Genomic DNA, 24,741 nt, shown 5'->3' with positions numbered 1-24,741 from the left:
TTCTTAAATGTCCTTCAACATACATGTCGTAGAATTTATATTAATAAATTTTACATTTAGATAAGTGTAAATAAATCTTAGACTAGTGCCCAGCTTTTTAAATTTTAATAAAATACTGGGATTTTTCGATATCAGAGCCCTACTAAGTTTCCATATATAACTATATCTGTTTCTGGGCTATCTATTCAGTTCTCTTGACTTGAATTTTTATTCCTGCATTAATAAACAACTCTGACATAACTAACTGTTTTTTATACCTGGTGCCCCCACCTCTCGTGATTCTGATCTTTTGAAAATTTCTTAAATATTATATTATTTACAATATAAACTTGACCATCAATTTGTCAAGTTCTTCCAACAAAACTCATTGAAAGTTTGATTGGGATCATATTAAATTTATGTGTTAATTTTCATGGAAACAGCATAGTTAAAAGTTTGTGTCTTTTCCTCCACGATCAAGGTGTGTCTTTCCATTTAAAAACCTTCAATCGAGTTTTACAGTTTTTCGTTCCTTTACATAGAGTTTCCACATTTCCTATTAAAGCTACTCTTAAATATTTTATAGGTTTTGTTCATAGTGTGAAAGTGGTTATTTTGTAGACAATATGAAACAGCTAGCTCACTGCTGTTGTCAAGAAATACTAATTTTCAGGTCCCATATTCATCTTGTATGGAATCATCTTATAGGGCATTTCCACGTTTTAACAGATTTTCTATCTGCTTCCTTTATATGCCTTACCTACAAATCATTATAATTTGACTTTTCTTATCCTGTTAAAACTCCCAGAAACATACTGAATTAAAAAATGAGTGCAGATATCCCTTTATTATTCCTGTGCCTGCCTCTGTGTTCCACCACAAAGAATAATTTAGTATATTAAATACTTCCTAATAATTACTCTTTAAGGAATTTTGACATATCTCCTCATTCTTTCTCTCAGGCCTGGTATTTTTCTTGAATTCTGTCAAATGACTTTTCTGCATATATTGGTTGATAATCTTGTTTATCTGAATTATTTACAATAAAATGTTGTCTGACATTTATCCAGTTTTCAGATAATTCTTTTTCCAGATACATAATTGAGTCATCTGCTAGTAAGTTTATTTCCTACTTCCCATTTATTATACTTCAATTTCTTACTTAAATCTAAATGTAGTGGAAAGTTATTTTTAAAAAAGTTAAAAGTAGTGATGACGGACATACTTGTCTTGTTTCTGATGCTAATAGGAATGCTTCTAGTGTTTCCCAATTAACAACTGAGGTAGTTAGACTTCATCAAGTTTTAAAAGTATCCATCTGTTCCTATGTTTAGTAAGTTTTTTATTTAATGAAGAATGGATTTTAAATACTGAAATGTCTCTATCTTCTATGAAGACGCTGATTTTTCTCCTTATATAAAACAATGTGGTGAATTACATTAATTTGTTTCCCAATAGGAAATTTTTCTAATGAAACCTTCCTTGCACTATTAGAATAACTTCCACTCAGATATGTGAAGCTTGATTTTTTTATTAGACTTTACTATGATTTTTGCATCAATATTCATAAACAAAATCATAATTTCCTTTGTGCTTTATGGAATTTGGGTATCTTTGTTATACTTACATTTTAAAACATGAAAGCTTTCCTTCTTTATCTAGGTCCTAGAAAAAATTAAAGTGCATTGTAATTAGAGTCTCATTCTGAATCCCCATGAGATTTGTGATGTATGCAGGTGGTTTTGGTAGGAGTTGACAATTCTATTTCTTCTATGGTAATCTGTGTTGGGTTTTTTGCGTGTTCTGCAGTCAGTCATAGGAATTTATAAAAATAAATTTAAGAAAACTTAATCATTTTATTTGACTCTGTAAATATAATGGCATGGATTTGGACATAATTGTCTCCCCTCTCCCCTTTATCATTTTTATTAGGATATCTATTATTCTTCTGTTTCTTAATTGGTTTTTATCTACTTTATTTTTGCACCAAAAAATTAACATTTAGCTTTATATACTAACCCTACATCTTTTTTATTTCACGATTGCTTATCAACTTTTATACTAACTTTTGAAGTTTCTTCTCTTTATTTTTTTTGCGGTACGCGGGCCTCTCACTGTTGTGGCCTTGCCCGTTGTGGAGCACAGGCTCCGGACGCTCAGGTTCAGCAGCTATGGCTCACGGGCCCAGCCGCTCCGCGGCATGTGGGATCTTCCCGGACCGGGGCACGAACCCGTGTCCCCTGCATGGGCAGGCGGACTCTCAACCACTGCGCCACCAGGGAAGCCCCTTCTCTTTTTATAAGACTTATGTTTTGTTTTTTGTTTTTTTTTTAAGAATTTTTATTTTATTTATTTATTTTTTTTTTTTGGCGGTACGCGGGCCTCTCACTGTTGTGGCCTCTCCCATTGTGGAGCACAGGCTCCGGACGCACAGTCAGCGGCCATGGCTCACGGGCCCAGCCGCTCCGCGGCATGTGGGATCTTCCCGGACCGGGGCACGAACCCGTGTCCCCTGCATCGGCAGGCGGACTCTCAACCACTGCGCCACCAGGGAAGCCCAAGACTTATGTTTAACACACTTATTTTCATTACTTTTGGATTAGTCAGTTAAGAGAAAGGGAAGTGAGGAGTCAGAGATGAGGTTAGAAGGTTATAAAAGGGAACAGAAAAATGGTGCATACCTAGAAGGGAACATTACATTTGGTGATTTTTTTTTAAAGACAGTCATATTTAAAAACATATATTAAATACTTATTTAAATACAACATACTTGTTGATGAGAATCATTTGGCAAAAAGGGAAGGGATTTACGGTGCAGAAAAGAAAGGGGTTAATTGTGGAAGCAAAGTTCTTGAGTAGGCGAGAGTATAAGGCTACGATTGTACACATACTCAGCAAAGTTGTTCTTAGGTTGGTAGTTCATCCTTTGCTAACAGGAGGCAGAAGGCGTAACTGTGGAAATGTGTGTGGTCACTGTTGATGGCTTACCTGAGGTGTGTGCTCATTAAACGAAAAATGAGTCGTTAGCACAGCTGTCTTTCTCTAACATTATTTTACAGCTTGAGTGTACTCAAGGCATAGGTAGAGTAAGAAATTTAGGTTGGGGTTCTGCCAAGTAAACTAAAAAAAGGCACATGAATGAAATTCTGCTTAAAATTTCACGGGGTTCATCACCATACACAGTGGATGAACTTTTTGCGAGAGGATTCAAGAACACCATAATACAGGACAGCATGAAGCAGGGAAATGGAGTTTTTCATGCTCTTCAGAATTTGATACTTGTGTCTAACGAACATAATAGTTGAAGTTCTGCTAGGAAGGATAACAGGAGCTATCATTCTCACCACCTTGTGCTAGTAATTTCTCCTTGGCCTTTGGACTAGGCTTTGGGATACTATTCACCTCTGATTTTTCTTCTTTTAGAAGGCATATTAGAATCTCCCAGGGATGCAAGTCTAGTGGGGTTTTCTTCTTTAAGTTTACAAAATACATGCTTATAGAAAATTAAAACATTATAGAAATATATAAAGCCAATCATGAAAGTTCTCCCATAATCCCACTCTCACAAAGCCACTGATAACAATGTGGTGTTACTTCTCCAGTATTTTTTAGAGCATTAACAAGTTACTCTACCAAAAAAAAAAAAAAAAAAAAAAAAAGCTTGCAGAGCTTCCTTTTTTATATAAGGGTAAAATTTGGACATCTTATTATTCCAGAGATATTTCTTACTCTTAATGGAAACGGCATGAAGATACCATAATCTATTACACCAGTCCCTTATTGTTAGGACATATGGGTTAGTTTTAATTAAAGACAAAGGTGAAATAAGTATGCTGTGTACAGTTGTCATATTATTCCCATTAGGCAGTTTCCTAGTAATTTCATGTCTAACGAGGAGTTAGCAAAAGATTCCAAGCATCTTCAATATACTCTGGAAAACGACCCTCCTAAAGGTTGTGACGACACTCCCACCTACAGCATGCAAGATGGTTTATGCATATTTGGAAACGCTTCTTCAAAATTATGGTATAATTTCTTAATTTGAAACAAAGTTTAAACTGATTGCTCCTGTAATTTTGTTTTCTAACTGTAGAAAGTGAAGTGTGACAAGTTTTCTTGCCTGATAGGGAATCAGGATCCTAAGGACGGGGTTTGTAAAACTCGGTACATGCCAGAAAGAGGCACAGGCATCAGAAACTTAGGGAACACTTCTCTATGAAGTCTTCACAAGCGACTGCAGCCCGTTATAGCTTCAAATACGTCCACTGGTATCTCCAGTTATTTCTCCAGGGTTTGATAGCTGTATTGGTAACCTGCTGCTTGTGGAATACAATTGAAACTCAAAACATGAGCTTTCCCTGCCACCACCAGCTGTTCTCATTCAACTGCAGCAGACAACTCCGTACTCCTGGGACACACACCTCTCACATGACAGTGTCTGTTCTGTCACTTCACACCTCATCTTAGAGTACCCTTTTTCTTCTCTGACCTCTTTCAAGGCTTAGCTCAAACACCGCTGACTCTTAAGAGGTCTTCCATAATCCTCCTCAGGGAAAATAAATGGGCTTTTCCTCTGTGTTACCCTGGCTTTTCGCTGGTGCCTCTATGACAGCATTTCTGTAATAAGCTACTACAGTGGAAGTCTTAAAGCAGCGGTCCCCGACCTTTTTGGCACCAGGGACCAGTTTCAAGGAAGACAATTTTTCCACGGACTGGGATGGGGTCAGAAGGGCAGTTTTGGGATGATTCAAGCGCATTACATTTATTGTGTACTTTATTTCTATTATTACTACATTGTAATATATAATAATTATACAAGTCAGTGGGAACCCTGAGCCTGTTTTCACTTGCCACTCACTGATAGGGTTTTTTTTTGTTGTTGTTTGTTTTTGTAATGGTACGCGGGCCTCTCACTGTTGTGGCCTCTCCCGTTGCGGAGCACAGGCTCCGGACGCGCAGGCTCAGCGGCCATGGCTCACGGGCCTAGCCGCTCCGCGGCATGTGGGATCTTCCCAGACCGGGGCACGAACCCGTGTCCCCTGCATCGGCAGGCGGGCTCTCAACCACTGTGCCACCAGGGAAGCCCTACTGATAGGGTTTTGATACGAGTCTGCAAGCAATTGATTTATTGTCTCCGTGCAGTCAAACCCTCTGCTAATGATCATCTGTATTTGCAGCCGCTCCCCAGTGCTAGCAACACCCCCTCAGCTCCACCTCAGATCACCAGGCATTAGATTCTCATAAGGAGCGCGCAACCTAGATCCCTTGTACGCGCAGTTCACGGTAGAGTTCGCGCTCCTATGAGAATCTAATGCCGCCGCTGATCTGACAGGAGGTGGAGCTCAGGCAGTAACGCCAGTGACAGGGAGTGGCTGTAAATACACATGAAGCTTCACTGGCTTGCCCGCCGCTCACCTCCTGCTATGCAGCCTGGTTCCTAACAGGCCGTGGACCTGTACCGGTCCGTGGCCCAGGGGTTGGGGACCCCTGTCTTAAAAGACAGACACATCTCACCTGTCTACTTCCTGAACAGTATCTAGTGCAGAACTTTACAGAACATGCACTCACAAACTGTTTGTGGAATAAACATACAGAAGTTAACGCTTCAAATCCTTTAATCCCAAATTATCAGTCACAGACACCAGTTTTTAAGGGATTAAAAAGACTGCTCCCCTCAAAACATGTCCTACTACAGCAAGCACTTCTGTAAGTTAAAAAAAAAAAAAAGTGTGTTTTAATAAAAGTGATAAGTCATTCTATCTTTAGGATAGTTATGTTCAACAAACCCACATATGCTTGATATCTGCACCTTTCCTCCTAGAATCTCAAACTGTTTATTTTAGAAATAAAAACATGGGGAGAGGACAGCTCATTGTAAAATATGAAAAAGCAATGATTCAAGCATGTGACTTTTTGCTTTATATTCCTAGCCAGAGCACAAATGACTGGATATTCTCATCAACACCAAGCTAAAAAAGAAACAAAAAACAAAACTGGAACCACCATGAAGACAACGCCACATTAAAATCTCTTTCTCTTGATAATTTCTGGCTTCCAGCTGACTGGATGAGTTTCTTCTGTCTAAAAATAGAAAAGTAAGTAAGTTAAAACAAAGTATTTCTGGTCTGCTTCATATTTAATAGGTTTCTTTCTAACAAAAATACGGCACTTATTCAAAATTATATTACTTGGCATTATATATTTAGCAGTTCTTTAACAATTTTAAGATAAGTGACAAACTTTTGGCATTATCTGAATCTAACAAAGGATGAATGCATTCGCTACAAATTCAGTTTACGGTTTTTCATTTTAAATAAAATTGCTATTTAGACATTCTAATAACACCAAAGCTTATGATTCTAGAATTTGCATAGTAATCAACTTATTTGCTGTGATTCTTAGTGTAAGATTTTCCCAATAACTCTAATAAGGAACGTTGAGATAAAATCAAAACTATGGATTTGCTGTCATCAATGAAACCAATAACGAAATCTATGAGCAGACACTATTCAAGATGACAAATACTTTAATATTATGAAGATTACGTTCCCTTCTGATAATTTCAGTAACTTTAAAATGAGAAAACGCTTGCAAAGCTGGCACGGCTGATTTATTCGATTATACTTTACAATGTGTATGAAACAGAGATCTTACCGCTGTGTCATCCTCTCTGTACACTTTAATGGTTTTATCAGCTTCAGCTGTTAATAACCGACTTTCAGACTGATCAAAAGCACAAGCAAATATTCCTGACTCACTGTCCAAAGACCCAGGCTGCACTGCTGCATGAACTCTCTGGAAATTGTAGCCAGTTCTCCAGTCCCAAAGATGCATAGTGCCATTGTCAGCTTAAAGGGAAAGATATAGTTAAACCTGGTGTCCTCTCAACAATTCAGCTTGACAAATGTTTATTAAGCACCACAGTAGTAACTGCAGTCACTACTACAAAGATATATAAAATGCAGGCACTCAAGCTCCTCTTAATATCAGTTTGTCTACTTTCATTTGTACTTAATTCAGAATTTATTATAGATCTCAAAAAGCACCACAAAACGACATTCAACTCCAGAACACACAACCGAACTTTAGGCGATTTCTGGCATAAACCCCTTAGATTTATCAATGTGGGAACTTAAAGAGAGCTAAACTATGAAATATGCTATGTGCATTATGAATATGCATGAACACGTGAACATTCAAACAAACGTTAAAACAGGCAAGTTCTGCTATAATACTTAGGTGTGATGACTTAGAAATTTTACTCACTAAAAGATAAAAATGACAGACTAAAACATATTTATCATAAAAATCTTATTTTACCTCCAGATACAAGCACTCCATCAGAATTTACTGTCAGTGTATTAATAATAGCATTGTGACCAGAAAGATTTTGAATGAAACTTCCATCGGGGAATTTCCACTGTTTTATGTTATCTGGAGAACCAGATGCAAACGTGTAACTGAAATAAGATAAAGAATAAAGTAAACCAAGTTAAATACAATGGTGTATTTTTAAAAATCTGATTATGGTTGTATTTTGCATGTGTAGTCAGGATCTATGCAGTTTTAGCAAAATATTATCATCATACCAAGAGATAAAAATATCAAGATATTTGTTCCAAGTTACATCAGATTTTTAAATTATTTTAAATGTACGTTAAGTCCTACATTGGAGTTTTATTTTCCTCTCATTTCCCCGATGCTCTACACTAAGCTAAAGCAATAAACATACAAACCCCTAAACTCACATAAAGGGCAAGGGGTGATGTAGCTATTTTCAAGAAAGAGAGAAAGCCAGAGAGAGGAGAGAGAGACAGAACAAGAAGGGAGAAAACGAAAGAAAGAGGCAAGAGGAAGAGAGAAAGGGAGGGGGAGGAATAAAGGGAATGAGGAAGACAGGGAAAGGGAGGAAGGACAAGAGTGAAAATAAAGGTAAGGGAGAGTGGGAAAGAGAGGAGGAGAAGCAAGATATGACTGTGACCAGGAAAGTGCCAGGTGATATAGTTTCATAGACAACAGGTTGTGGTACTATGCTCCATTTCTCAGGATACTCTGACTATAATGTTCATGATTACTACTATTTTTTCCGATTATATTAACTTCTTCCTTCAGAATTAACTATTCTATGTATAGCTCAGCGCCTAATAATATTTACGTCCATAACATTAAATAGCGCTATTAGCTTCGATTATGACATGCGACTTTTAACCATGATTTATTCGTATTATCTCATTTGACATCATTTTCACCATGTAGAAAGCTTCCCTTGTCTTATAGAGGCCATGAAGCAAATACTACACAAGGAAAATAAAAGAAATGCATGTTCATATGTGGCACAGGTGAAAAAATGACAGTGGCTAAATGACTACCAAAGTAGTATTCATGTTGATATTTCTGTATTATACTAAGAACTGAAGAAAGAAGAGAAGCTGCTTAGGAAAACACACTTACTGTCTTGGATGTAAAACCACAGCCCTGACTGATTTTTTGTGATTTGTTAATGTGACTCTTGTTTTTCCAGCCACCAAATCCCATAATCGTATTGTAGTGTCATGGCTTCCTGTAAGGAGAATACACACACATCCCCAAGATACACACAGATCAGAAAAAAAGAATGTGAAAGTTAAATATAATAAAATTGGAAGCATTCTTCCACAGACATATATATATGAAATAAAAGTCATATTAACTCTTGGCTAATTGTTTTCTATAGTTCCAAAATATTTGGTTGATTTTAAGTTTAATTATTAAAAGAATGTAATAAACACTTGTTGCACTGTCATCTGAATAACTAGAAAAAATCTGAATAACAAATAAAACAAATACATGATGTCATCCCCTAGTGGAGAGAAAGGAGAAAACTCTAATAATCATTTAGTTAATAAAACACACAGGAAGGAATTATTTTCTAGTCTTGAAGATTCAATGTTATTAACCATACTTTAAGCAAAACAAGACTCAAACCAGCTCTAAAAGTCTGAGAGTATTTTGTCTTCTAACTTTAATTTCCTAGACCGGTAATTTTGATACTATAAAACAATGCTTAGTTGTATCTAATAGCACTATTTTCTAGTCAGACATTACCTGATACAAAGATTCTATGATATGTAAAAAGTATGAGATAAAAACAATGGGATGAAATGTTACCACAAAAAATTTCAAGTGCACACAGAAACACTGTATATACAACACAAAGCAAGTCATAGTAAATATGAAAAGTATATAATCATAATGCACTCTGATATGAATATACTGTAAACTTGAAAAGTATCAATCATACCAGTAATAATTTGTGGTTCCGCAGCTTGACACCTCACTGTAGCCACTGCATTAGTATGTCCAGATAACGTGTGTACACTGGCTTTAGTTCTCACATCCCATATCTATCAAAACACAACAGACATACCACCAAAGAGAACAGGTATTCATATCTCAGGCAGGTAACTAGATCAATGCAAGCCTGGGAATCTACTCGACAACTTTGTGTGCCTGCCTTGAATATAATGAAGAAAGTGAGTAAATGAAATAATCACCTGTAAGCTGGCTGGGGAATGCAGATAGGAGGCAGCCAATGGGGAAAAAAGCTACAAGATCAGGGGACCTACTGACTAGAATGGGTATAATGGGGCTACTGAATGAAACAGCTAATGGACCACAGCTGTGGTGATAGACTGGCATGTGAGAGGTTGCATGTCAGGGGCGGGGCCTCCCAATTATAGACATAGTGGGGCCACAGAACTCAGAAGATGAAGACTAGGTAGGGTACTGATGTGTCAAGGCAACTATCTTTAAATTCTCTATCAAAAAATACATGACTTTAGGACCAAATAAGCATACTGTAAGATGCAATATATGTACAAATCAGCTCTATTCCATTTACCCGTGCAGTTGAGTCTCGGCTACAGGTCACCAGCACGTCGATTGTTGGGTGCAGATCTAAACCATACACTGCACTCAGATGTCCGTGATAGTGCCTTATAACCTAAAAAATAAAGAAAGAAAGTTAAAATTTCTACAATTAGGAAGATAAACAGGGGCTCATAATGTCTCCAATCCTTAACTTCATGCTTACCTTATTATACTCAAGATCCCAGCATTTGACTTGTTTGTCTTCTCCACAGGAGAACAGGTACGGGCTCCTCGTGCTCACTATCACACCACGCACCGTACTGATGTGCCCAGTTAATGACAGTTTTAACTTGCCACTAGCCAAGTCCCAGATCTGCAATAAAAAAATATTTAATTTTTCTTGTTTATTATTCCAAAGCAAATTTTTAGAATCTTGATGTTAAAATTGTCTTCAAAAAGTGAAAGATAAAAACACATAAAAATATGAAAGTTTGCAAAATGACCCCATCACCAAAAATAAAATCAGGGAAAAGAGAATTAAAGGGCAAGATCAAACTGGGAAAATATTTGCGTAGATGACAAAAAGTTAATATTCTTAATATATAAAGGATATCACTGATAGTAAAAGTATGAATACTGAGGTATTAAATTAGTCAAGGATGGCATCAACTTAAAAAAAAAAACCCTAAAAGTAGCAAATAAAGGTATCAAAAACTTCAACATCACTATAAATTTTATATACACAGTTTTTGAAAGATATGCACTTCTGCTTATCACAATAGTAAATATTTTTTAAAAGACACAAGCAATGTGCTGAAAAGGATCCTCTCGCATGCTGCAAGTATCAATTCACCCATTTTGGAAAATAATTTTTAACTTTGGGTGTCAACTTCAAGAATGTCTGACCTTTAATACTTTTTTCTGGGAAACTATCATAACAAAACACTTTAAAATACAGAAAAAGCGCTTTAGGCACATATTAATTACAGCGTTACTTTTGTTAGTGAAAAATCAGGAAACTAAAAAGCTTTAATGCCTAACAAAAGGAAAACAGATTATAGAATATCTAAATGATATAATACTATGGAACCATTTAAAAAAATGTTCAGGAGAGGAATGGATTGGGAGTTTGGGATTAGCAGATGCAAACCACAATATATAGAATGAATATGTAACAAGGTCCTACTGTATAGCACAGGGAACTATATTCAATATCCTGTGATAAACCATAACGGAAAAGAATATGAGAAAGAATGTATATATATGCATAACTGAATCACTTTGCTGTACAACAGCAATTAACATATTGTAAATCAACTATACTTAAAATAAATTTTTAAAAAAGATGTTCAGTTTTTGACAGGAATATGCCTTTGACACAATATTAACTGAAAAAAAGCTGGGAACAAAATTACATATCAATCATGATTTTTAAAAGATACACATTTACATACACAGGAAAAACAATCAGAAGAAAATGCAGATACACATACACAGAAATAAATGTTAAAAAGAAAATTCAAATATCTGACAGCGGTAGGTTATGTATGGGTCTATATTCTTTTTCTTTTCTTTCTTTCTTTCTTTTTGGCTGCGTTGGGTCTTCATTGCTGCGCGCAGGCTTTCTCTAGTTGCAGCGAGTGGGGGCTACTCTTTGTTGTAGCATGGGGGCTTAGCTGCTCTGAGGCATGTGGGATCTTCCTGGACCAGGGCTCGAACCCAGGTCCCCTGCAATGGCAGGCGGACTCTTAACCACTGCGCCACCAGGGAAGCCCTGGGTCTATATTCTTTTATACTCCTTTACATTTTCCACATTTTTTATAGATAAGCATGCTTTAATTGTGTAACCAGAAGGAGAAAAAAATATGAAGGAATTAGTTATAAATAGTCAGCGTGTACTATTTGGAAAAAAAACTGTTGCTTAAATACCACTTTTCAAACAGATATTTATTTGAGACTTTTTTTTTTAAATTTATTTATTTTATTTATTTTTGGCTGCGTTGAGCCTTCATTGCTGCACGCCGGCTTTCTCTAGTTGCGGTGAGCAGGGGCTACTCTTCATTGTGGTGCGTGGGCTTCTCATTGCGGTGGCTTGTCTTGTTGCAGAGCATGGGCTCTAGGCGCACGGGCTCAGTGGTTGTGGCTCGTGGGCTCTAGAGCGCAGGCTCAGTAGTTGTGGCACAGAGACTTAGTTGCTCCACAGCATGTGGGATCTTCCTGGACCAGGGCTCGAACCGATGTCCCCTGCATTGGCAGGTGGATTCTTAACCAATGCACCACCAGGGAAGCCCTATTTGGGACTTTTAACTGGTATAGATAATAAATTTTACTCCACACTCAGGTCTAAGAAATCAGAGAACTAGAACAGCAATTCCCACCAGAGGAAATAAAACATTAAAATTACATGGCAAACACAAAATCGTGTTTACATTTTTCTTCCTTCCTTATTACCTTTATAGTTCTGTCAGCAGATCCAGTAACAAACCACTGGTTTCCAGGTTCCACAGCAATACATCGAACCCAGCCAAGATGCCCACTGATCACCTGTATTTAAAAAGGTAGAATGAGCAGGCTCACTACACAGAAGCTAAAGTTTATTCAATTTCAACTCATCACACTTATGTTAAATATGATACAACTGAAGAGCACAACTACAGTGATCGAAAAAAGATGAATGGTTGGCAGGGGTGAGAAAGGATATAAGAAAACAGCACAGGGGTGTTTTTGAATCAATGGAACTTCTATTATCCAGATTGTGGTAGTGGTTACCCAAATTTATATATCTATTAAGATTTATTAGATCTATACACCAAAAGAAAGTCTATTCTAAGGTATGATAATTTGTCTAGCTGTATGTTTCCTACTATTTACATTTTATTTTAGATTTGGTACATTTTGAATCATTTCAATTTACTATAATTAAAAAGATAATTGGTAGGGCCACAGAATGTCCTGATGCATGGATTTTCTCCTTGGCCTTCACATAGAACACCTTGAACACTTTCCTGAATTTATTTTGTCTGCTCTCCATTTAGTAGCCTTCTATCAATATTTTATACTGTAGTTTATACAAAATACAAGTATAGCTTCCATTTAATGAAGTCTCCTTCCCAAGGTATCTTTTAAGATACTGTCTAAGCCCCTCCCTCCACCCCACCTCAGATCACTCTACCAGCCCTCATATTCACTCTGTTTCCTCCTTATTCCACTCCTCGGCTCTTGTTTAACTGGAAAGCAGTGATCATGTTTCATGTAGTGGAATAATATACAGATTCACTCACTCTGTAGAGTTTCCACGGTGGGTGCCACTGAGGTTTCGGCATCGTAGGGGCTTTTTTAGCCATCAGTGCGGAGTTCTTGGCATTGCCACCGTCCATAACAACCTAGATATAGAATAGATTAATTATTAAAAGATATCTTACCTAAGGTTTCATGTTATCAATTCAAAAATGGAAAGTCAAAGGATTTATGAAAGTTTTTTTCCTTAAGTAAAGAAAAAAAGATATCTGAAAAATACCTGCATACCTAGAAAATGAGTCTAAGACTTCCGATCAGAACTATATTTTCCGTATGTTAATTTTAACTTTAAAAAACAATTAAAAAATCTCAGAGAGGCAGAACGTTGAGAGCACGTATCACTGTGCACGGGTTCAAAACCCAACTCTGTCCATTACTAGCTAATGACCTTGGGTATAAATTATGTAACCTCTGTGCCTCATTAGTAAAATGGAAATAACAGCAACTACCTCATACAGTTATTATGAAGACTGTAACAGAGTAGTAAATGCTAAATGTAAGCTCTCATTATTATCTAAGTAAATATATGTGGATCAATGCCATTGCTTTTGTCATATTTTAACATTGTTGATTTCATACTACAAAGGAGAGACTGAAAGTTCCTTCTATTTATCTCCCACAAAGGTATTTCAATACTATCTTAAAGGGTATACTAGCTGATATAACCATATACTGCTAGCATCCACCTATCCATCCATCTAAAAAACACTGAAGCCTGTAAAGTTACTGCCCTCAAGAAGCTTATGTTATATCCTAAGGAGGCAGAAAGCCTGGGCAGATGCTGTGAATGGAGGCTAAAGACCCTGGTAGGAGGACTACAAATTCATTCACTTCACAAAGCAACTGCATAATGAACTGAGGAAGTAAAGACTGCACTCACTTCAAGTAACAGCATAATAAAGCAAACTGCATATTTTCAGTTCTTCTTTCTATAACCACTTTCACCAATACCAACAGTAGCTGCCATTTACTAACAAAGAATATATTTCTAAATGTTCATTTATAAGATGTTAGTTGTACAGCCTGTGAATATTATGATACTAACAGCACTCAACTCTAACCGTACAAACCAACTGAGAGTTTAATAAAAAAAACACTTTCGTATCTAACACGTACTAATACAAGCTTCCGAATAATCGTGCTTGCCTTTTTAATAGTGGGTAATAAAGAGCTTCATCACATTATCTTCATCAAAATAAATGTTATGTCCAACGTGCAAGTAGACACAGAATTAACAGAACTTTAAATTATTTTGTCAATTCACTAGCAACTTAAATTTTAGGGCTATGAAATATTAGCAACTAGCTCAGGCCGCTGTTCACTTGAACAAGTCCAAGGAAAATGTTCATTTATTTAATATTTAAGGTAAGAATCTTGGAATAAAGGGAAATAGGCAAAATGTTAAAGTCAGAAACCCACAGTGTGATGTGATTTGACACAGACAACTTACTGCCCCTGCAGGCTGTGACCGGTCAGAAGCCCCAGGGTGTCGGTATTCACCTCCAGCAGGTGCACTACGGTTTGCATCGACCCTGAGGCAAAAGAAACACCATATTCTAAGTAATTAACGTCTCCAGTCAGGTGTTCTGGAGGACTGACTCTATATTTTAAGTTTTTGTAAGCACTGGTAAAGGAAAATGTCATATAATATGTAACTACAAAAAACAAATTTAAAAATGAGAAAAAATGTGAACAGTAAACTATGCTTTCAAAATCTTTGTTATTTAGAAGCATAATATCTCCTACCTAGCTTGAGAAGTAGGTAATGCCACAGCTAAGGACTGTGCAGCTGATTCACTTGGCATTCTTTGGATCTTAGTGTCCGCTGTCAAAGCAACCCCTGTTGAAATAAAAAAAATCAACTCCTTTTGGTATCTATCTTTGCTTCCATTTACATGCATTTACAATAAAATAGTGGAGGAAAACATAACAAATAGGTAATGGTGATTATCTCTAGGTGGTGATATTACAAAAATTTTTATTACATTTTGTAGGTCTTTTGTTTCTTATTCTTTTACAATAAATATTGCCCAACAACATATATCTCAAATTTATCTCATATATTTAATCAAAACAGCTTAATATTAACATAGCCCAAGATAGTAAAGTTAAATTTCTATTATTTGGGATATTACCTTCAAATATAAAAATTAAGCAGTTCCCCAAATACTAACAGAATGTTTCGAAGGGTAAATGTAAATTCCTGCAACAAGAAGCACCAATTCATCTATACTTTGAATATGGTGAACTCCGTCCTCTAAAATTACTAGAACCTGGATATACTAAGCTTTTTGTCCTCCACCCTGTTATACTGGCCACTCCATTTGTGTGCTAATTCCTCTTCACATACAACACACTCAGGATATGTTTCTATCATACCTGCTTCTATACTAACACTTCTAACTTTTATAAGCTTCGTGATATTTATGTGTCTGACTAAACTTCCAGGTAATAAGCTTGTCTTAGCCTGGAGCAGTCTTATTGTCTTTGAATTCTTAGTACAGTGCCTGAAAAAAAATAGGTGCTTAAGAACATTTGCTGAATGAATGCATGTGAAACTTAGTTAATTATTATCTAAACAGCTATGCCTGGATGCCTGGTTACTGAGCTTATCTTATATTTTACAGGCAGTGGGAATCATATTATTGGCTCAGTCATGGAAATGTAAGTGACAATAAGACATTTTCAAATATGACAGCTACTTACCAGGTCCTGGTGGATATGGATGTGTACCTGTCACCAAATATTCAACTTCTTGTCCTATTAAAAAAAGAGAGAGAGACAAAAAGAAAATTCATCTGTGGCAAAATTATCTTATATACAAGTATCACGTCTTTTAATGAATTAAATAATATTAAATTATCAACTGGATATCTCAAATTTTCCCAACTAAGCCCAAGCCTCAGAAATAAGGTAAGTTGATCATTTTTGTTTTGCCTTCTGAAGACGATGTACACAGGTAGTTCCTTGATCATTTGCTGATGTGATGTCAAGAAAGCTTGTACATTTGCTATATAGCAATGGTGTGTAGAGAGGTCATCTTATCAAGTAATAATGCACTCAGGTTTATCTTCCAAACAAATGGTTTTCCTGTGGAATCTTGGATTATCTTTATTCACTACAATTTTAGTACTTAATATGATCTTTCTGAATTATAACCAAAACAGACAGATGAAAGAAAAATTCCCCACAGGTTAGGAATTTTTCCTTTAGTCTCCACTATGACTATCTCTATATCCTAAGAATTTCTGCCATCATTATACCACTGTTTTAATTTCCTATAAGGGAAAAATTCACCAACCAAACCAATAATCTCACTCACTACTCCAATGAGGAAATCAAGCGTTAAATAGGGTATGGTTCTAATAAGTCCGTCCAGAAGAAGCACTAATAAGACATTTCATTTTTCTATTTTTAAAATTCACATATAAATCCTGACATTTCTGACAATGCCATACTCACCTTGATTGGCAGGATACTGTTTGTGTCCATATGAATCTGATGCATTCTGAGGGCCTTTCTCTTTAAGATTTTCTTTTGAAGTAGGCATATGCAACACAGGACCATACTCATTCCGCAGCTTGATTGCCATTTTTCGTTTGTGACTATTTAAAAATTATAAACATAAAAATGTATCTTTGAGTACTTTAAATATATTCACCAACGTAAATACATTCACAGATAGCCAGGAAACAAGTTTTTACGTAGCTTAAGTTTGCCTAATCACGTAGAAAAAGTTACTATTAAGATTTTAAAGTTAAACAACATTTTAAAAAATTTCCAAGTGCATTTCCACATTTTGTTCACAATCTACCACACAGCATCCATTAAGTCAAGTAACAGTTTAGTTTGTTAACCAATTATATAAAAACTTTCATGTTGATTTATCAAAGGTCTAACTGATTTTAAAATATACAGAAACTAATATATCCTTTAAAAAACCTCAAAGTCAGTATACTTTCCTTCAAAGTCTAAGTATAAAAATACTGTCAAAGCTCCTATAGTAACCTTTCCTGGATATACCTAGAAAAATTAGTTCAAACTAATCCAAGTACTTAATTCAGCATTTTAGAAACAAATGCACTTATTATGCTACTTTTAAGGATAGTCCACTTGGTAAATTAAATATAAATGCTTGTTTGAGGAATTGGGTAGATTTTAAAAGAAGCGTAAAGGACAAAGAAGGAACACTGCACATAATGCAATCCCAGGCTGGAGCTGGAGATGTAGAACCAAAAATATGCCACCACTCAAAACTCTTCATCATACTAACGAGAAAAGATGGGAGTGGAGGTACTGGCCAGGTACAATTTCAGCTCAGCAAGGCTCTGAGAGCAGCAGGAAGCTGAAAGCACATACAAAGTGATGGATTGTAAAATATAACGCCTAAAAGGGAACTCTCCTAATTACTGGGTATTTGTAAAATGCAATTAACTAATGGGACTTTTACTGTAAAAGGCCAAAAAAATAAAGTTAAATCAGCTTAAATTATGCCCAAACACCACTCATTACTGAATAGATATCCTATGAGTTAGTATTACTTACTAATCTTTAAACCTTCCCCTCTCCCTGCTCTCTTCCCCCAATATCATAAGCTGAAATATTCTAGCAATTGAAAAGGAACTATCCCTACCTCTCTTCATCCAAAGGCACAGGTTTTCCATTATCAGCCACAAACATGTCATGGGTTCTCTTCAATGACCTGAACACAAGTGTGTGCACAGAATGTTTCTGTACCTCCTAGAACAGAAGAGTATCATTACATATCTAGCTAACCTAAACTAAAGTCAAATTAGTTATACACTTTACATGTTTAAATATGTAAAAAGCTTTGTACCACTCACCACAGCTATCTGTAGCAAGCTATAGGAGTCAAGTTCAGAGAAGAGGCTGGCTCCTCTTGGGCCAGAGCCCCAGGTATACCAGCTGAGTGATGCCTGAGATTAGTCATTTACTCAATAAATATTTACTGAACTCCTACTAACTGAGTGGCAGGTATTGTGCTAGAAACTAACAACAGACTGATGAAAGGCAGCCACGGTCCCTGTGCTCAAGAGGAAACAGGCAAATAAAAATAAACAAAGTAACTCCACATTTTAATAAGTGCTATGAAGGAAACAAGCAGGGGGCTGAGACAGAGGACAGAAGAAGACCTTAGGGTGGTAATGAAAGATCTCTCTGAGGCAGCTAAGCAGAGAGGGAGTTAGCCTTGCACAAAATAGAGGTAAGAACAATCCAGGCAGAGAGAAAAGGCCATGTAAATACAAAGGCGTTCGGTAACCGAAATAATGCCAGAAGCTTCATTCAGTACAGCTGTGTATGTTCGGTGAAAGGGTGGGTTGATGATGCAAGATGAGGTTGTAAGGATAGACAAGGTCTAGATAAGTTTTTTTTTATACCATTGCAACAGTCTGTATTTTTGCTCTAGATACACAGGGCCACTAAAGGGTCTTAAGCAAGAAAAGCTCGAACATCCTACGTTTTAAACTGATCAATTTACTGGGGGTGGGGGAGGGGTGACAGAAACAGAAGCAAGGAGACCACCTAAGAGCTAATGCATCAGCGCTGGTGGAAGATGATATGGTCTGAATTCATGTGATGGCAGTGGGCCTGGACAAGAGTCAAGAATTCTGAGATAAAACGTACAAGGTTTGCTAATAGTTGTTCAAGCTAGAGGAAAATGCAAAAATTCAAGAATGGCAGGTTTTCCCGGGGAAGAGCTTTAGTAAGACAAAAAATGAAGACCAGAGAAGACCGCCAGTTTTTTAAGACACAGAACCACTGACTCGACCCAGCAGGCAGAGAGTACCACTGGTCGAACATCGACAGAAACCCCGCCTCAGAGGACAGTGCCCAGCTCAAGTGCCCAAGGGCCAAATGAAACTGGAGGAATTATCTCAGGCTTCCCGCCCAGACAGAACCTCCAACTTGTGCTCTCATCCGGCTTCTCTGCCTCCCTAAAAACCTTAAGAGACTACCCGGCCTCGGCCAAACAGCCTCCCCTCGCAGCCGCTACTCTCCCATGACTCCCAGCACCCTCGATCCCTCACGCCCGCCGCCAAAGAAAAATAATCCAGAACAGATGGCCCCTGGGCACCCAAGTGTCACTTTACCTCGACCATGACGCCGCGGTCTACCCAGTCGCTCCGGCAAGGAAGAAACACCAACCAACAGAACGGAAACCGCCGCCACAACTACTCGGCCCCTTCCTGAATCGGGCGTCCTGGCGCCGGATGTGACGTAAGACTCTGCGCACGCGCGTTGGTGGCCCGAGGCAGTCTGGGGCCAAAGGGCGGGCTTTTCTCCTCGGGGGCCGCCTGTGGGGCGGAGCTTCGGGACTGCGGGGCGGAAGCTACCGGAATCGCGGTAGTAAAGGTTTTACTCGCTTCTGCAGAAGTCTTGAGATAATATCGTTTTCTGCCTTACTCTCAGCCTTAAATATTTTGGTTTAGGGCTGTGGTTGTTTGCACTCTGTTCTCTGGAATCTTAATACTTTTTTTTTTTCAGACAACCTCAGCAGTCAGTTCTAGGGAAGGTCCGGAGAGAGCGCGAAGGCTCTTACCCCTCCTTGCTTTCTTCGGGGGTCGCCTCCGTGATTTTTGTCGCCTGATTCCGCTACTTGGCTCAATTTGGCTGGAAGCATTTAGAAATCTTTGTAGTCTTGGTGCCTAAAAACAATTCCACTTACACTGTCCATTAAACACTTGTTGAGTGAATATTGCGGAATGGTTTCAATTTGAGAAATTTTGCAAAAGATTTTGGCTTTAACAGCATATGGCAAAATCTCAAATTTATTTTCAGCCAGCATAATTTTTTTTCCAATATCCCAACAATGGCATAACTCTTGGCCATTTCCTCGTTGTCTGATGATGAATGTGGCTTCAACAATGCCAGGGTACAGTTTGTCAAAGCTGGTGGAAGAAAAACACAACTGAAGACTTTAGCCATTTTTGTGTGTATACAGACTGGTGCCAAAGGATTGGCATTTTGTTTTATACCCAGATAAAATCTGCAGTTTGTGATCAGTCATGCCTATTTTTCCACATAAGAAGGAAAATTGATGGAACTGGACATTTGCAAACTTGAATAGACAAGCATTTTACTGGCTCTGCTTGTTCTTTAACCTTAGTCAGTTTCCACAGATCTTGTCACCAAAGCATGTTGTGTATACTTTGAGAGAGAGAAAAATCTATCAAAAGTATAGCAATGTGAATTGATCATCTCATTTAGGAATTAATTTTTAATTCATTACAAAAATTAAGGCCATCCTTCTATTTGAAAATACAATCATCTCTGAATTTGAGTGTAAGTTTGGCCTTAAGAACTGATTTTCTATAGCAGTGACCACTGATGGTAGGCCTTGCAAGGAAATTCCATAATTATAAAATATGTACTTGGGAAAATAAATCAGAGTATACCTTACCTATAGATAGAAATAACTATCCAAAAGAACATGACCAGCAAAGGGCAATAAAATTATAGAAAGGTAAGCAAGATTCTAATATATCTATGGCAATATAGATAAAGATGTGGTACATGTATACAGTGGAATATTACTCAGCCATAAGAAAACAAAATAATGCCATTTGCATCAACATGGATTGTCATATTGAGTGAAGTAAGTCAGACAGAGAAAAACAAATATCGTATGATATCGCTTATATATGGAATCTGAAAAAAAAGGATACAAATGAACTTATCTACAAAACAGAAATAGAGTTACAGATGTAGAAAATAAACTTATGGTTACCAGGGAAGGGGGAGGGATAAATTGGAAGATGGGATTGACATATACACACTACTATATATAAAATATATAACTAATAAGGACCTACTGTATAGTACAGTGAACTCTACTCAATACTCTGTAATGGCCTATATGGGAAAAGAATCTTAAAAAGAGTGGTTAGATGTATATTTATAACAGATTCACTTTGTTGTACACCTGAAACTAACACAACATTGTGAATCAACTATACTCCAATAAAAATTAAAAAAAAAAAAAAAAAAAAAAAAAAAAAAGAATCCCTGTCCTGGCTGACACCTAGAGCTGCCTTATTTGAGCAGTAGGGGTCACTGCTGCTCTTCATAAGCGTAGGAGGATTGTTCCCAAAAGCACACATGGTGAATACTTTATTAATATATATTGTTAAGTCTGTTTGGGTGAAACCAATAGTACAAATCTTAAGGAAAGTCTCCTTTAGTTAGCTAAGCTAAATTTTTTTTTACTCACCAATATAGGACATCTCTTTATTCTCTTTCAAAAATCAATAGCTTTTATGTATGCAGTTAAAACATATAATGGGGGAAAATCTCATAACAATAAATGAAAAGTATGCAAGTCATATGAAAAAAGCTTAAGGGACATAAAGCAGAAGATTTGAATCAATGAAAATGCATACCTTATTCTTGGATCAGAAGACTCAAAATTATAAATGTCTGTTATGTCATTAATCTAATCTTGGGCATACTTTATAGAAAATACTGTTAATTTAATTCAAGACATTTTTATTAAATAGTGTAAGATTTTTTAAATGAATGTTATAAAATACTCCAAATAAAAAGTTTTCATTTTCTACAGAGTTTTACTACTGGTACTATATACTTAATCACCTTAAGTGCTTTATTGTATTGTGTGAAAATACAGCTTCTGTTTCCAATGTGTGATTTATGCTTTTTTAAAAAACTCAGTTTGATTCCCAAACATTTGATCTTAATTTTCCCTTTGAAATAGTTCAGCAAACCCCAGAAGCTATCTCAGCCATTAATTAACTTACCTTTTAGAGGTTTATTTATTTATTTTATTTATTTATTTTTGGCTGCGTTGGGTCTTTGTTTTTTTTGTTGTTGTTTGTTTTTTGTTTTGTTTTGTTTTATTTTAACATCTTTATTGGGGTATAATTGCTTTACAATGGTGTGTTAGTTTCTGCTTTATAACAAAGTGAATCAGCTGTACATATACATATATCCCCATATCTCCTCCCTCCTGCATCTCCCTCCCACCCTCCCTATCCCACCCCTCTAGGTGGTCACAAAGCACCGAGCTGATCTCCCTGTGCTATGCGGCTGCTTCCCACTAGCTATCTTACATTTGTTAGTATATATAAGTCCATGCCACTCTCTCACTTCATCCCAGCTTACCCTTCCCCCTCCCTGTGTCCTCAAGTCCATTCTCTACATCTGCCTCTTTATTCCTTTCCTGCCCCTAGGTTCTTCAGAACCTTTTTTTTTTTTTAGATGCCATATATATGTGTTAGCATACGGTATTTATTTTTCTCTTTCTGACTTACTTCACTCTGTATAACAGTCTCTAGGTCCACCCACCTCACTACAAATAACTCAATTTCATTTCCTTTTATGGCTGAGTAATATTCCATGGTATATATGTGCCACATCTTCTTTATCCAATCAAATGTTGATGGACACTTAGGTTGCTTCCATCTCCTGGCTATTGTAAATAGAGCTGCAATGAACATTGTGGTACATGACTCGTGTTGCTGTGTGCGGGCTTTCTCTAGTTGTGACGAGCGGGGGCTACTCTTCATTGTGGTGCGCGGGCTTCTCATTGCGGTGGCTTCTCTTGTTGCAGAGCACGGGCTCTAGGCGCCTGGGCTTCAGGAGTTGTGGCTCGTGGGCTCTAGAGCTCAGGCTCAGTAATTGTGGCGCACAGGCTTAGTTGCTCCGCGGCATGTGGGATCTTCCCGGACCAGGGCTCGAACCCGTGTCCCCTGCATTGGCAGGCGGATTCTTAACCACTGCACCACCAGGGAAGCCCTGACTTACCTTTTAAATAGTACTCCCCTGCCATTAACTTACCAAAAAATAATGGGGGGTACTATTTAAAAGAACAATCAGGTGTCTCAGATTTGGCAGAAGAATCAAATGATCAAGTTTGGAAGTTTTGGTGGCTCCTGCTGCTGAAGTTGGTAGGCTTTCTCTCTAGAATGCTGCCATGAATATGACATCAGGCCAATCAACCTAATTATTTCCTTTGCTTATTTCCTTTGCAAACATAAAACTGGGGGAGAGAAGCTGATAGGGCTTAGCTTGGGTAAGGGATCTAACCCTACTCACTCACCTGTGGCTAGAGGGTCAGGGTATCACAATACTAACAGGACTGCAGGAGCCCCACTCCTGCATTTTAGGGGTCATTCCAAGAGAAGGGAGCAGCACTCCAACTGGTGTTGGTCACACCCTTTGTGGTTTTGAGTCTAATGTGACAGAAGCAAAAGAGCATCTCTGTCTTTTCTCTAGCTCCTGTGATTGGCATTGGGTTGAAGGAGAAAATGTCCTATTTTTCTCCTTATTTCCATGGTATCAGGTTCCGTAAGAAAAGCAAACTGATATCTACCAAGTCAATAGAAGGAGACTTTCCATAAGAGACAGAGCTAGCCCTACCCTTCTTCCCTGCAATGTGCTTTCCCATTTCAGATGCTAACCAGTTATGGCTGTCACTGTCACATTAGTCTCAGGTTTGCCCATCAAGCTCTGGTCCAAGCTGGCTTCCAACTCTTCAGTATTAATTTCCCCGTGGATAGTGGTTCTCATACTGTGGTTCAGGGTAAGACAAAAAGAAAAAAAAAACATACAGAGACTAACAATGATTTAATATGGTTCTCAAAACCTATACCCTCTTAGACAAAGAGAATCAGTATTTCATTTTATTTATTCAATCATTCACTCATTCTATGTTCACAAACTAGTTCAACAGATATTCGTGAAGTACCTATCATGTGGCCGGTGTCTGATGTAAACCACACCGTCATTCAAACCACAAGTTTCAAGTCCAAAAGCCTTTTCCTTTCTAGTCATTTTTCCGCTGGAAGGAGGTTAGGGTCCCTCAGTTACTGTTCCCAAAGCCTCACCTTTCCTGGTTCAGCACAGGGTCTTAGGTTCAGCACATATAAGTAGTTTTTATTTTCTGTCTTCCCTTCTAGACACAAAGCTTCATGAGGACAGGGCTTTTGTCTCTCTTGGTGACCAAAGTATCCTTGGCCTCTAGCACAAAGTAGGTGTTCTTTAAATATGTGATGAACACAGAATGCCTTGTGTGCTATAACTGGGCCTGACTTGAGTAGTAAAAGTGGCAACAACACATGCTTGACCCTCAGTGCTAGCAAGTCTGCACTTCTTGCCAGAGAGCTGTTGGGCAGGACAGATAATTTCTGTTTTTTTCTGTCACTGATTTACTGCCCTTGACTTACATAAGGGGATGAGCTAATGCGAAGAACCCTGCACTATTGATCTAAAAACGTAACTGAACAAATAGTACTCCCTTTCTCCTCCACCAATGACAACAACATTTTTAAAAAATTAAGTATTTTAGCGAGCAGAATCTCTGTAAATGCATTTCTTCTCTTTGAAAACATGGTAATTTCCTTTGTAATATTAGGCACTTTAAAATGTTAGTAGAGCTGTATATAACTCTATAAAAAAATCTAGCAAGAAGTAGAGTTAAAGAAACTCATAGTTATTATTCACTGCATCAACCATGCCTCTCACACAGACATGAATATCCAACCCACACCCACATATTACAGTGAAAATGTAAGTGAAAATAAAGGCTAAGGATGGGAGTGCCTGTCTGAGACACTGTAGTCTTAAGAAAAAGAGCTG

At 37.4% G+C, this 24,741-nt stretch overlaps 1 protein-coding gene across 2 annotated transcripts; it reads right to left on the bottom strand.

Annotated features, from left to right (window-relative positions):
* Positions 1-5,576: 5,576 nt before the first annotated feature.
* Positions 5,577-24,152, bottom strand: PLRG1 (pleiotropic regulator 1). Of its 2 annotated transcripts, XM_082633882.1 has the most exons (16): positions 23,565-24,152; positions 19,239-20,036; positions 17,759-17,865; positions 16,588-16,730; positions 15,832-15,885; positions 14,872-14,965; positions 14,576-14,657; positions 13,110-13,211; positions 12,280-12,372; positions 10,052-10,201; positions 9,860-9,961; positions 9,260-9,362; positions 8,431-8,539; positions 7,300-7,439; positions 6,634-6,827; positions 5,577-6,060 (listed from the first exon to the last, which is right to left on the bottom strand). In XM_082633882.1, exons 2-16 carry the CDS (start codon positions 19,245-19,247, stop codon positions 6,001-6,003), a joined length of 1,542 nt encoding a protein of 513 aa, XP_082490008.1. In that variant the 5' UTR covers positions 19,248-20,036; positions 23,565-24,152; the 3' UTR covers positions 5,577-6,000. The 2 variants fall into 2 exon arrangements, with proteins under 2 accessions (XP_082490008.1, XP_082490007.1); XM_082633881.1 differs by lacking the exon at positions 23,565-24,152 and having other exon boundaries at positions 19,239-20,821.
* Between the last annotated feature and the right edge of the window lie 589 nt (positions 24,153-24,741).

Source organism: Mesoplodon mirus (genome assembly GCF_964341445.2).
Source record: "Mesoplodon mirus genome assembly, chromosome: 2".
Lineage (NCBI taxonomy): Eukaryota > Metazoa > Chordata > Mammalia > Artiodactyla > Ziphiidae > Mesoplodon > Mesoplodon mirus.
Note: the sequence above shows the minus strand (reverse complement) of the source record. Positions and strands in the feature narration are given on the sequence as shown.

Excerpts from the sequence above, each read along its gene's own strand:
- PLRG1 (XM_082633882.1), bottom strand. Across the intron at positions 13,212-14,575 it reads GGTCACAGCCTGCAGGGGCA|GTTGTTATGGACGGTGGCAA; the intron begins GTAAGTTGTCTG and ends TTCTATATCTAG. Across the intron at positions 6,061-6,633 it reads ACAGAGAGGATGACACAGCG|ACAGAAGAAACTCATCCAGT; the intron begins GTAAGATCTCTG and ends TTCTATTTTTAG.